The 11,996-nt window shown below is 34.8% G+C and overlaps 1 protein-coding gene across 1 annotated transcript; it reads left to right on the top strand.

Moving 5' to 3' along the window:
- Positions 1 to 1,519: 1,519 nt before the first annotated feature.
- LOC125813371 (CDP-diacylglycerol--serine O-phosphatidyltransferase 1-like) lies at positions 1,520 to 11,092 on the top strand. The gene is made up of 14 exons (XM_049492870.1): positions 1,520 to 1,848; positions 3,327 to 3,524; positions 5,069 to 5,134; positions 5,223 to 5,282; positions 5,735 to 5,825; positions 5,985 to 6,039; positions 6,155 to 6,234; positions 6,370 to 6,486; positions 6,618 to 6,702; positions 9,008 to 9,099; positions 10,131 to 10,384; positions 10,505 to 10,593; positions 10,687 to 10,858; positions 10,967 to 11,092. Exons 1-13 carry the CDS (start codon positions 1,841 to 1,843, stop codon positions 10,812 to 10,814), a joined length of 1,323 nt encoding a protein of 440 aa, XP_049348827.1. The 5' UTR covers positions 1,520 to 1,840; the 3' UTR covers positions 10,815 to 10,858; positions 10,967 to 11,092.
- The last annotated feature ends 904 nt before the right edge of the window (positions 11,093 to 11,996 follow it).

The raw sequence follows: 11,996 nt of genomic DNA, 5'->3' as shown, positions 1-11,996 counted from the left end.
TTCTGTTTGGAATCTTTCTTTTTCAAATGTACAAACATATAAGCTTTTAATACTTCATTCATTTGCTTTTGTCCCCATTCTACCCAACTTTCTATCTTAAAAAGGGAATTTTTACGCGTAGTCATCCATCAAAATAATAATTTGTAATAAATTTAGAAAAAGTTTACAATAAAGTCCGGAGAGATATATTAGAGATATTTGGAGGCTAGTTAAAGGAGTTCTTGTAGCTTACTCTAAGATGATTAAAGATAGGGTCAGAGTTATCTTTATTCGAGGGATGTCAAGTGACATTTCTTCATTAAAAAATTACTCTCACGCATAATCATTGCCTTTTGATACTTTTTGACCAGAGGTAAAGAATTGGTGTAACGATTGAGGGGTTACAAAAACTTTAAATCCTTGGGAGGTCAAGTTTTTGGACCTGGCTCAAGTTGTTTTTTTTTTTTTTTTTTTTTTTGTGTTTATTATATTATATGTTGTTACTTTTTCAATAAAAATTTTGATTCTATCGCTAATTAAGGATATATATTTAATGACAATAAGATACTGATCAAAATTATAGAAGGTGACTTGAAATAGTTTTCAGTAATGATAAGGTTATGTAGAGCTCTAATCTTAGCCTATTTTTATTTATTTTGGCAATGGACATACTAACAAGTCCTTATAAATGAATTATATATATTTTTTTAACTTTTATATAATCTTACTTTAATTTATTAAAAGCACTTTTAAGCTATTTTAATTTTTTGAGTTTCATATTTGAATTATTGAGAGTGTGAGTTTTCCATTCGAACTATCACCTAATAGTTAGCAAAATACACCTCAGCTAAATTCTTACGATGCGTGTACACTCTCTCTTTTGTTTAAAAAATTTCGTCATGTACTTGTCATGATTTATTTTTTTAGAGTCAAATGATAAGAACTATGAGTATATTTTATGGTGTATTTTTTTATTATATTGATATGTAGAAGAAATTGTATTTTATAGTACTTTTCGTATAACTTTTGAATATCGAAATTTTTAATTTAAAATATTAAATTAATGTAATCTAATTTAACTTTGAAATTTTGTCAAATTGACTTTTGAAAAGTATAAGATAACAACTAAAAGGAGACGGAGGGAGTACTAGATTAAAAGTTAAGGTTAAATGTTAAAACTATCACAGTATAAATTAACTTATTCCAATCATGACACCCACCGTCTTCTTCTCCACCTTTTTAGTCGTGATCTCGTCTTTGGCAATTAGCATGACATTGGAATCTTCGACTTGAAAGAGGAGAGTTAAAGATTTTAGAAAAGTCAATTTTAATGAGTCAGCAAATAGAACCGTTATATATGTATATAAGCATTTCTAGACAAATATATGGTTTAATCAACATCCAATGTGTTTTGCTAATTATTGAATAATAGCTCAGAGTTTTATAAGATAGTTTAGACGTGTTTTCGACCGTAACTTCAAATTTTAAACTTTAAAAAATGTGAGTACAAATGAGGGAGAATTTCCATTGTATGAAAAAACCAATATTGAAAATCTGCCATTGACCACCATTGTACTTTCTCTCTGTTTTCTCTCTCACCGCCTTTTTGCCTCTGTGAACAACTCCAAAAAGCCCTCTCTCTTTCTTCTTCTTCACCTTTTTAGAGAGAGAAACCCAGTTATCTTTTCGGTTTCCTTATTGATTTCTCTCTCTCTCTATATCTATATCTATATGTATGTATCATTTCTTCATTATTCGTCCATATCTCTATTAATTCCTCAATTAACTACAAAACCCATCTCCCATTTGTTTGATCCAACGGCCATAAATCATCTGCTTATTCAATCGTTCGACTAAGGATATGTCTGCGTAAGATTTCAACTGTTTTTAATCTCTATATAAGTATATTTGTTTGTACTTTTATTCCCAAATATGAATTATGGGTAGTTTTGGGTATTGAATGGAATATTGATTAGTTGAATTAAATGTTGAAGCTTTACGAATGTGTACGAAATATTTGACGAAGTCGTAGTGAAAGATTGAGTTTTTTTTTTTTTGACTCTCAAAACAATAAATGTGTCAGATACAGTGAGTGTGTATATATATATTGATAACTGTGGTGGCTGACCAGCTTTTGTGCACCTCATATGCCTAACACCTCCCACCTGCAACAGCAATAGGTACCGAGTAACTTTGCCCTATGAAGGCTAGGACAAGTGGGAAGAAATCACTAATGCATGTATTATTGGCATTTACTGTTGTATCTGAATATTGGGTTCATCTTACTTTAGCCATTACGTTAAAATATTTGTTGCCATTTTTGGAAGTCGTGATTGGCATGCACCCTTTAAGTTGCTTTGTGAGAGAGTGTTGAATTTTGGGTGATTATTATTTTCATCAATTTGTGATTTTCTATTGCTATCTGGACACCCTCTAGCATTACTTTACACTAAGTGCTGAGTTGCTATCTTTCTGTTGCTAGGGAGTTTTGTATTTGTAAATGTTGGCTAAAAGTGTCGAATTTTATTAGAGTAGATTGATATTATTAAATCGATAATTGTTTGTGGTTTTAGTGAAGAATTTACTTATGGAGTCAGTTAGTAGTTAGGCCCAGGTGCTATATCTTTACCGTATGCATTTTTTTTTACATTAGTGATTTGCTGCTGTTATGATTGTGATGTTTCTGTAATAGCCAATTTCATTATTTCTTTCGATTATTGTATTAAACTGAAGTATTGTGTTTTATGGTGGGAGGAGGGGGGGTGTTGCATTTGCATATTTGCTGTTATCTTTATGGATTACATTAAGTCTATTCTTGTTTTATTGAAGACTGAGAAGCTGAAGAAAAGGACTCACATAACAAAAAATTTAAAATATTTACATTAATTTTGAGGTTGCTGATTAATTTTTATGCGTTATAAACAGAAGAAGCCAAAAGGATATAGGAACAAAAGGTTCCATGTTCATTTCTCCCCCTTTGTTTGGGTTGGACTTCTAATGTAGTTTTTATTATAACTCATACTAATCAAATTTGGATAGACGCAAGATTGTTTGGATTCCTATCTTTACTTTGTTGTGTTCTTTGAGATTCTTTTTTTCTCTCAGTTTTTTGCCTCTTCCAATCACTTTTGTCCTCACCTTTGTTTGTTAAGTCTATGTTTTCTGGATTGTGTAATTGTCTAGGAAGGTATTACTCTGCACTGCATTAAGTAGATACGTGCTCTAGCTCAATAGGGGTGCCCTTTGCTTGTGATGTTTATTGCTGTGTTGTTGTCTTTACCATTATCTGCACCTGGACTCTTCTACATGGACATGTAATCCTGGAATGATTTATCTTTTGTGTGCAGTGAAGTGGCTGAAGGAATTTGTGAGGCCAGGCATATGGAACCTAATGGTTACAGAAAGGGTAACAAAAGGAATCTTGTTACCGTTCAAAATGGTAATCATAGCCCGCTGAATGTAGATGAGGAGCTGGATCCATGGACTGCTTGGGCATACAAACCTCGTACTATTACATTGTTGCTTATTGGTGCATGTTTCCTAATGTAAGTTGCTTAGTTAACAGGCTTTATAAACCATTGTTTATAAATTATAGGTATTAGTTCTTTCTTGTGGCTACTTTTTCAGACTCCAATGAAGCTCTTAAAAGGTTTCTTATTTTTGTTTAGTCTTTGCTGGTTCTCCCTAAGGTCCATCTTGAATCCTGTTTCATCAAGTTTAATTATCTGCATGCCGTGCCTAACTTTTTTGAATATTAATGCAGCAAGAAATTGAACTATAAAATTTTGATGCTTATTTATTTTCTATCCTCTTATCTGAGGGCTTGCTTTGGAGCCTATAATTTCTCATGAAATGGAAATGCAACCACTTCTGTTCCTGGGTTTCACCTCTCAATCTAGATTCGTTGTCCTAATTCTTTTGTCAAATATGAAGGAGAAATAAAGAAGTGATTGAAGAAAAGCAAACCATATACTAGCAGCCCTGCTCTTTAAAACCCGCCATTTGTCTGGACAGAGCACTTATAATCCATAAAGAAAGAGTCCCCTGCTCAAATGAATTTTGAGGGTAACATGTCTGTGACAAACAAAACTTATATGCAGTCTGTTGATCCAAATTTCTGCTAATTATGTGATTATTACTGTTCAGCAGGGGACCTATTTAGTAATAAAAGTAGCTAGCTTGCCCCTCAGAACTTCTTCTTTATGATCTTAAGTAGGATCTAGTAGTATTAATGCTCCACATTTTCCACATTAACTTTACCTGCATTGCTTACAGTTTGAATTCCCTAAGATCTGTTGGTAGCCATGCAATTATTTGTCTTTGTATTGCTGCTTCTGTTACTGACCTCACTTACCTTTTTGGCGTTCCACTCATCTTCATAATTATATATCAGTATTTGAGCTGGAAGTTTGTATAGAAAATGGAACCTGGGGTCTCATTGTTTCTCAATTATAACAGTTGACTTTACCCTATTCCCATTCAATGCAGAATAGGGAAAGAGAATATCTGAATAAGTCTATCAAGTTTTTCATAAAAAGATTCATAGTGGATATAGTTGACTAGTTGAGTCATCTTCTGGTTGTCCTTGGTTTCTGAATTCTGATTGCCAATTTTCATTCCGTAAGTCCAAATTTTCAGGGATCTGTTCACTTTATTGATACTGTTGTTTATTTCTACTTCTTTTAGTGTAGTTCTTGGTACTTAAATCATTCTGACCTCCTGAGCACAGCATATGGCATGTCAAAGACAAACGAAAAAATTATTAACTTCTTCCATTTCTTTGATAAGTGGGCATCTGGCAATTCCCTTCTTTGAGGAAACTAGAAGGTTGCGTTTGCATATTTAACTCTCTTTATTTACCAAAATTGTGGAAAAGATTAAACCTTACCCTCTTACCTCTTGTTCTGAGGTTTTATTGAGTCCTATTGTGTTACAGCCGAAGAATGTAATACACTTGGTCTATGAATCCTGTCCTTTCTTGTTCACTGTTTCCTAAATTTTCCAAAATTGTTAAAGCTAATATGATTTTGTGTTGGACATGAAGTTAATATTTGTATGTTCTGACTTGCTTGTGTCATCGTTATTGCAGCTGGGCAAGTGGAGCTCTTGAACCGCAAAGTACTTCCTCCAGTGATGTTACTACTTCTGTGAAAAGGTGTACATTTTAAGCATGTTGTTTATCCAATCATTTTTTTAATTATGCACAAGAAATTGATGTAAGTAATTTGTTTTTCATCTGTTAGGGGCATTTGGGCAATGGTTGCTGTTTATCTTGCTTACTCTTTGCTGCAAGCCCCTTCAACGTAAGTTGTTTCCACATTTTGTTTGTCTAAAATGAACAAGTTCATATTTTTGGGTATTTTTGTGTTAGAATGTTGGGTGTTTCTTGCCTTAAAAAAGGAGTTAGTGGTTACTGGTATAAATGTCTGTATATTGTACACTATGTGAGCAGTAAGGATTTATCCCACCAAATTCAGATACAGGAGTAGGTGATATTCTCTATTCATTTTTATGGGATTCTTTATGGAGTTTCTTTTACTCACTTCTCAATTAGGCGAGTTCAGGAAGTCGTGTTCTTAAATTTACATTTCATCTTTGAAATTGAAGTTGGAAGTTTTTAACCAATTAATTATAAACTAAACTCTCTGGTTTTGAATGTGTAGTTGACAATTCACCTTTTTTCCTCCTTGTGAACTTATGTGGAGTTTGTGGCAATAATATTCTACCCACTTAATACTTTAGTTCTATCATACAGGGTACTTATTAGACCACATCCTGCGATTTGGCGCCTGGTTCATGGAATGGCTGTGATTTATCTTGTTGCTTTGACATTTCTACTTTTTCAGGTAGGTTGGTAAGAAGAGTTGTGTTTTCTTACCTTCATGTTACTGAGCCAGTATCTATAGTTTCTTACATCTGTGTTTTCTTATGATATTTGTTCATGTGTTATTGCAGCCATTAAATTATATTCTGAATATGAAAACTCTGTTCCTTTATTTTCTCAGAGGCGCGATGATGCTCGCCAGTTTATGACATTTCTTCATCCTGATCTTGGCATTGGTAAGGATTTTGGCTACTCCTTGTAGAAAATTTCCGTGGTTCGTTCATGCAGGTCTGTTCTGTTCATATGTTTTGCTTTGTAGCATAGCTAAGACTGATTTGACTTGCTATGCAGAACTTCCTGAAAAATCTTATGGTGCTGATTGCAGACTCTATGTACCTGAAAATCCCACAAACAGGTTTAAGAATGTTTATGTAAGATTTTTCCTTGCACTCTTTTTACCTCTTCAATTTATTTTCTTCATGAGTTTTGTCTTTCATTATTGATTGAGACTGCTAAAAGTAATAGTTGGCCTTTGAGATCTCTCTGAGTGGTGTATTGCTTTGTAGGACACATTGTTCGATGAGTTCGTTCTAGCTCATGTCTTAGGGTGGTGGGGCAAGGCCATCATGATACGTAATCAGCCTCTTTTATGGGTCTTATCTATTGGGTTCGAGTTGATGGAGGTCAGATCCTTTATGGCGTCTTTCAAGTGCTTTAAGCAGTGGCCATTCATTTTTAGATATAACCATTTTAGGCAAGTGGTTAACTGATTATTTCATTTGTTATAACTTATCTTTACACTGCTATGTTTCAGCTTACTTTCCGCCACATGTTACCAAACTTTAATGAGTGCTGGTGGGACAGCATTATTCTGGATATATTCATTTGCAACTGGTTTGGTGAGAAACTTTAAGCCATTTTCTTGGGTATTTATGATATAGACATATTTGGACATGCTTATGTCAATTTATGTCATATGCTCCATTATTTATCTGATGATTATTTATCGCTCCACTATACTGTTACATACATTAACATAGCATGATGTTCTATTTGGTTGGTGCTTCAATTCCACCCTCTTATACCAAATCACTGGGGATTAGTTATGCACTTATGCTTCTATTTGCAGTGGTTCCATTTTTGGGGCTAATTTTGCCAAAATGTATGAAGTACCTTTAGATTGTTAAAGTCTATCAGCACATGTTCCATATTGCCCCCTTTCGCTCTCACTATTTTTCTGTTGTAAGTTGATTGGGACTCAGTTGATTCCTGCACTGTTTGGATCATGCAACTCTTTCTACATTCACCTATCTCCATCTCATTCTTCCTCCCTAATTTGGAAGGCTGTCAGTATTAAATCTGATTATCTACTAGGCCAAAATGGTAGAAACTGAAATTGTTTGTCCATCAGTTGATATCTCTTTAGACTGTAAAGGCAGCTTGTAATGCGCGTAGGTCAAATGTGGAGGAGTGATGTTATGAAAAACTGAGAGTCGATGGAGAGATGGGTAGTTTCTCAACTGGAAGAGTTTAACTTTATTCTGCAGCTCTGGCTGCAATGAAGAAGGGTTATTATGGTGAAGAAAGCCTAATTTTGTGCATCAACCTAACAGGGGATTTGTTAAGTCTTACAGTTATCTGTTTGTTGGTTGTCGAGGCATCTATGTAGCTTCCGGTTTAGCGTATCTTAACTGGTCTTTGGCCAACAAAGGATATGTAAGGTACTCTGGTATTCACTGCAGTAAAAATAGTTAGCATAATGTGGTAATGAGACTTTGGTTGGTAGAAGAATAGTCATGAGAAGGCGCATATTTCACATTTGTTTCTTAGAGTGCTCCTGTGTCTTATCTGAGGCAAAGCAAAATATGAAGGCTGAGCTAAATAGCTATGTTATCACGTGTATGCAGTCTTTTTCTTGTACATAGCTACATCAGGAGTCATAAGTTTAAATTTGTACTTGGATCAGAATTAGTTTAATAGAAGATGATTATGAATTACCGTTGCTTAGAAAAGATCACCAATGTAATGGCATTGTGAATGATCTCTATATTAGGAATGAAGTTATGTTAGTGAATGTGTCATGGACAATGGATTCCAGTGCTGGGAATGAGATGGAGGTGGACATCTGCATCTACTATATGGAAGTTCCAAATTTTTTTAGGACATGAATCAATTTAGGGATAGTTTTGAAGATGAGGTAAAAGATCTTGCCATTACTTCATCTAAAAAGAAAAGATCTTTCCATCTTGGTTGGCAAAAAATAGTCACAAGATGGAGAATATATCACATTTGTTTTCTTGAAGTACTCCTGTGAGCAAAATTTGAAAGCTGAGTTAAATATCTACATTATTATGTGTGTGCAGTCCTTTATTGTACATTGTGGGTCATAGATTGGAATGCTATTTGGGCTGAAATTCTTTTAATAGCTGATGAACATGAATTATTGTTGTTTACAAAAAATTATTGAGGTAATGGCTTTTTGTGAATGATGTCTAGTATGAGGGATGAATTATGTTAGTAATTGTGTCACGGAAATGTATGTTTGGTATGAGACGGAAGTGGGTATTTACTATACAGAAGTTCTGGAAGTATTTGGGACATGACTCAATTTAAGGATGATTTAAATTTAACTGTACATGTGTTGTGTGTGCTAGTGTTGTATATACATGTGTTGTGTGTGCTACTGTTGCTATATAACAAAGTATGCATGTGTTGTTGTGTGTGTATTGCTGTAGATAATATATTATACATTGTTGTGTGTGTGGACTGTGTAGTGTAGTAGAAAACATATATACTATCAGAAACGTTGATAGCTATACAAACAAGCCATAAAGATCAAGTTACATCTGAACAATGATGACATTTAAATAATTTACTTTGATGATTATATTATAGATAATGTTTGAATTAGGGATCAATTGGCACATCTGGTGTCTTTCATGTAGCCAAATTTCAGAAACCAATCTGAAGATTTGAGAGAAATAATTTTTTTAAAAAAATTGAGATGCCAGTTGATGGTGTCCAGGCTTCGTAGATGTTGTCATGCTAACATGAGTCAATATGATACTTGCATGTTAAGCAAAATTACAAGGGGTGGTTACACAAGAAACAATTATTAACTTTATGCTCTGCATAGCTATCTATCTATGGTATGCCTGTTATGTTTTCTTTTGTCTTGTTCTTTACTTTTTTGGTTCTCTTTAGGCATCTTGGCAGGAATGCGTACTGTTCGATATTTTGATGGAAGAACATATGAGTGGGTTGGTATAAGCCGGCAGCCAAATATTATGGGCAAGGTCTGTCTCTTCAACTGTATACATTGATTTTAATAGTCTGTCTGGTTTGGCTGTTACTGGATTTTCTTGTTTGCATGTTCTTCTTTCTCTACACATAAAGATAATTGACATTATATATTTAATGTTTTTTGTGTGGAGACATGGTAATGCCACAACATGTGAGTAGTTTGTTGATAAATGTCTCATGTGGAGTTTGAACTCCGTAATTGCAACTAGTGTTCATTTCTGCTTGTAGAAGAGTCAAATGGTTGTGAGAGATGTTTACATTCAGTTTGATAGAAATTGTTGTTGCTGATAGCCTCTTCACCCTGTAATTATCCTGCTTTATTCCTGCGGGAATCAGCCCTGATTGTTAACTACTAATATAATGGAAATATATCACCTTCTAAAGGGTAGGTGATTATCGTGAGGTAGAATACAAATTATTCCGGGAAAATCTGTTGTTATCAGGTGTTTGCTTTATGTGTCCATCTTTCTCAAACCAGTGAGGAATCATGAAAACCTCAATTATTGGTCATTATTTAATCATACTGCATAGAATATCTTAAGTGAGATATAGTTATGACTCGACTTAACCTCCATAGAAAGAGGATTGAATTTTATTGTATAGCTCTCTGCAGGATGTTATGCGCATATTGAGCTGTACTTTTGCTTTCAAATTCTTTTAGTTAGATTCTGGATCAATATCTGCGACAATGCCTCATCCAGTTACTCTATGTTCTGGACTTCTAATTCATTCACCAAATAGTTTGGATCTGAGATGTAGTAGTTGATTGGAAGATCTTGACATAACTGTGCTAGTAATTCTAGTTGGGTACTTGTAGCTTCTGGCACAACCCTGACACTAGAGAGTATCTGAGTTGGTTATTGTGGAGTCGGTGTTTGTAAACTAAATCTCTCTTCTGGCATATTCTATATTTGACTTAAGCACTACAGATTTTTGAAACCTAGGAAGAATGTGAAAGTTATAGTTTGACAGTCATATGAACAGTTTATTGTTCGACATTTTTATCTTCTTTTGGGTTTTGTAGGTCAAGCGAACACTTGGCCAATTTACACCTGCACATTGGGATAAAGATGAATGGCGTCCCCTCCTTGGTCCCTGGCGATTCCTTCAAGTTCTCACTCTCTGTGTTATTTTCTTGACTGTGGAATTGAATACATTCTTTTTGAAGTTCTGTCTTTGGATTCCTCCTAGAAACCCTTTGATAGTGTATAGGTTGGTTCTGTGGTGGCTACTTGCAATACCAACAATTCGGGAGTACAACACTTACCTACAGGACAGGTATCTCCTACCTATTTTATTACAAGAATTATGAATTGCACTATATTTTTCTTCCATTTCCCAAATTCTGTTTTTAACGTGACTTCACTTTTCCCCCCAATACTCCACAATTATACGCAGGACACCCGTAAAAAAGGTGGGAGCATATTGCTGGCTTTCACTAGCTATTTGCATTGTTGAACTCTTAATCTGCGTCAAGTTCGGACATGGTCAGTACTCCACTCTATTCTTAGTTCCTCATTTTGGTGTCTTATCAATTTGTGTATTAACAGTTAATCTCATCTTTTTCTGCTATCCTTCAGGATTGTTTCCTGACCCCATGCCCAATTGGTTAGTAATTTTCTGGACATGCACTAGCGTTGGCCTTGTGTTATGTTTGGCTGCATGGTCATGGCAATTACATCGTACAATGAGGAAAAAACAGCAATGAGTTTCTGCAGTAACTCCATTCTTTATTCCTTTGTGTTATTTCGGGTAACCAACCCTCTTGTAAATACCAATTACCTTTTAACTGTACATGTTTTCTTCCTAGTTTAGGTATTACAGTTGAAAATATAGTGAACCACAATTCTTTATCACTAGGTCACAGGTTGGTAAATGCCTTGTTTGTGCTGCCTCAGTTTGCAGGTTCTTTCCTAAATAATTTTTTTACAGAGTGTATGTTGTAACTTGAAAGTTTTGCAATTTCAGTTCTATATCCAGGTACTCGAAATTTACCCTCTCCTCATTGCAGTTGGACTTTATTATTCCCATCCAAATTGTGTCTACTTTGCATGGCTCTCAAAAGTTCTTAGAAACTCGTAAATCATGCTTACGAGTAGAGTTTTTATCTCTTTCTTCCTCCACTTCTTACCTCATTTCCCCCTCCAGGGCTATTGTTCTCTCGAAGATCATCGAGTCTATGGGTGGTACAAGTTTCTGAGAACTGCCTTGACCAATAGGAAGCACAGTTAATTTGGAACAAAGAGAGTTCAGACTATGTTTTCTTGCATGAGGTATGATACATCTAGCATCTTTGACAGTGCTTCTTGAAAGTAGATGCTGTTAATATTAGTGGTTTTCAAGCTAACATAGCTCTAGTCTACCATCAAGGGGAGTGCACTCACTACTATTTTTCTTGTGGTTGACTTGAGAAACAATACCCATAGTCTATAGAAATTGAAGGACAAGAAACTATAGGAGCAATATTACAAGTGCTAGTATGAGCGGATTTCGTTCTACCCTAATTTGTGTCTTTCATAACTTCTTACCTAAAGTTATGTCTTTGGTAAGTTGGAATTGCATCATGTCCTATCTAATCACCTCTATTCAATATTTCTTTGATTTACCCTGCCTTTTGTGAAACCATCTATAGAAAGTCAACTTCTTACACCTCCACCTTGCGGGATTCATACATCCCTTGTTAATATATTGGAATGATCTCAATCTCATTTTTCACATCTTGTCCTCCTCCGAAGTCGTTTTACAAATATCCTTACTTCTAATCCTATCTCCCTAGTTTGTCCTTTGCCCACACATCCATCGCAACATCCTCATTTTCGCAACTTTCAAGTTTTGAACGTGAGTTTTTGAGTGGCCAACCTTCCTTTCCATACAACATAGTTGTTTTAAC

The sequence above is a fragment of the Solanum verrucosum genome, unplaced genomic scaffold (genome assembly GCF_900185275.1).
Source record: "Solanum verrucosum unplaced genomic scaffold, falcon-dt-bn FXZP01000203.1, whole genome shotgun sequence".
NCBI classification, from domain to species: Eukaryota; Viridiplantae; Streptophyta; class Magnoliopsida; order Solanales; family Solanaceae; genus Solanum; species Solanum verrucosum.
The sequence above is the reverse complement of the archived record's forward strand: the minus strand, read 5'-3'. Positions and strand labels throughout refer to the sequence as shown.

What these genes read in the sequence shown, in the direction of transcription:
- LOC125813371 (XM_049492870.1), top strand. An exon ending in ATTGGTGCATGTTTCCTAAT is followed by an intron (nt 3,525 to 5,068) that starts GTAAGTTGCTTA and finishes TCGTTATTGCAG; the next exon opens with CTGGGCAAGTGGAGCTCTTG. An exon ending in TTGCTGCAAGCCCCTTCAAC is followed by an intron (nt 5,283 to 5,734) that starts GTAAGTTGTTTC and finishes TCTATCATACAG; the next exon opens with GGTACTTATTAGACCACATC.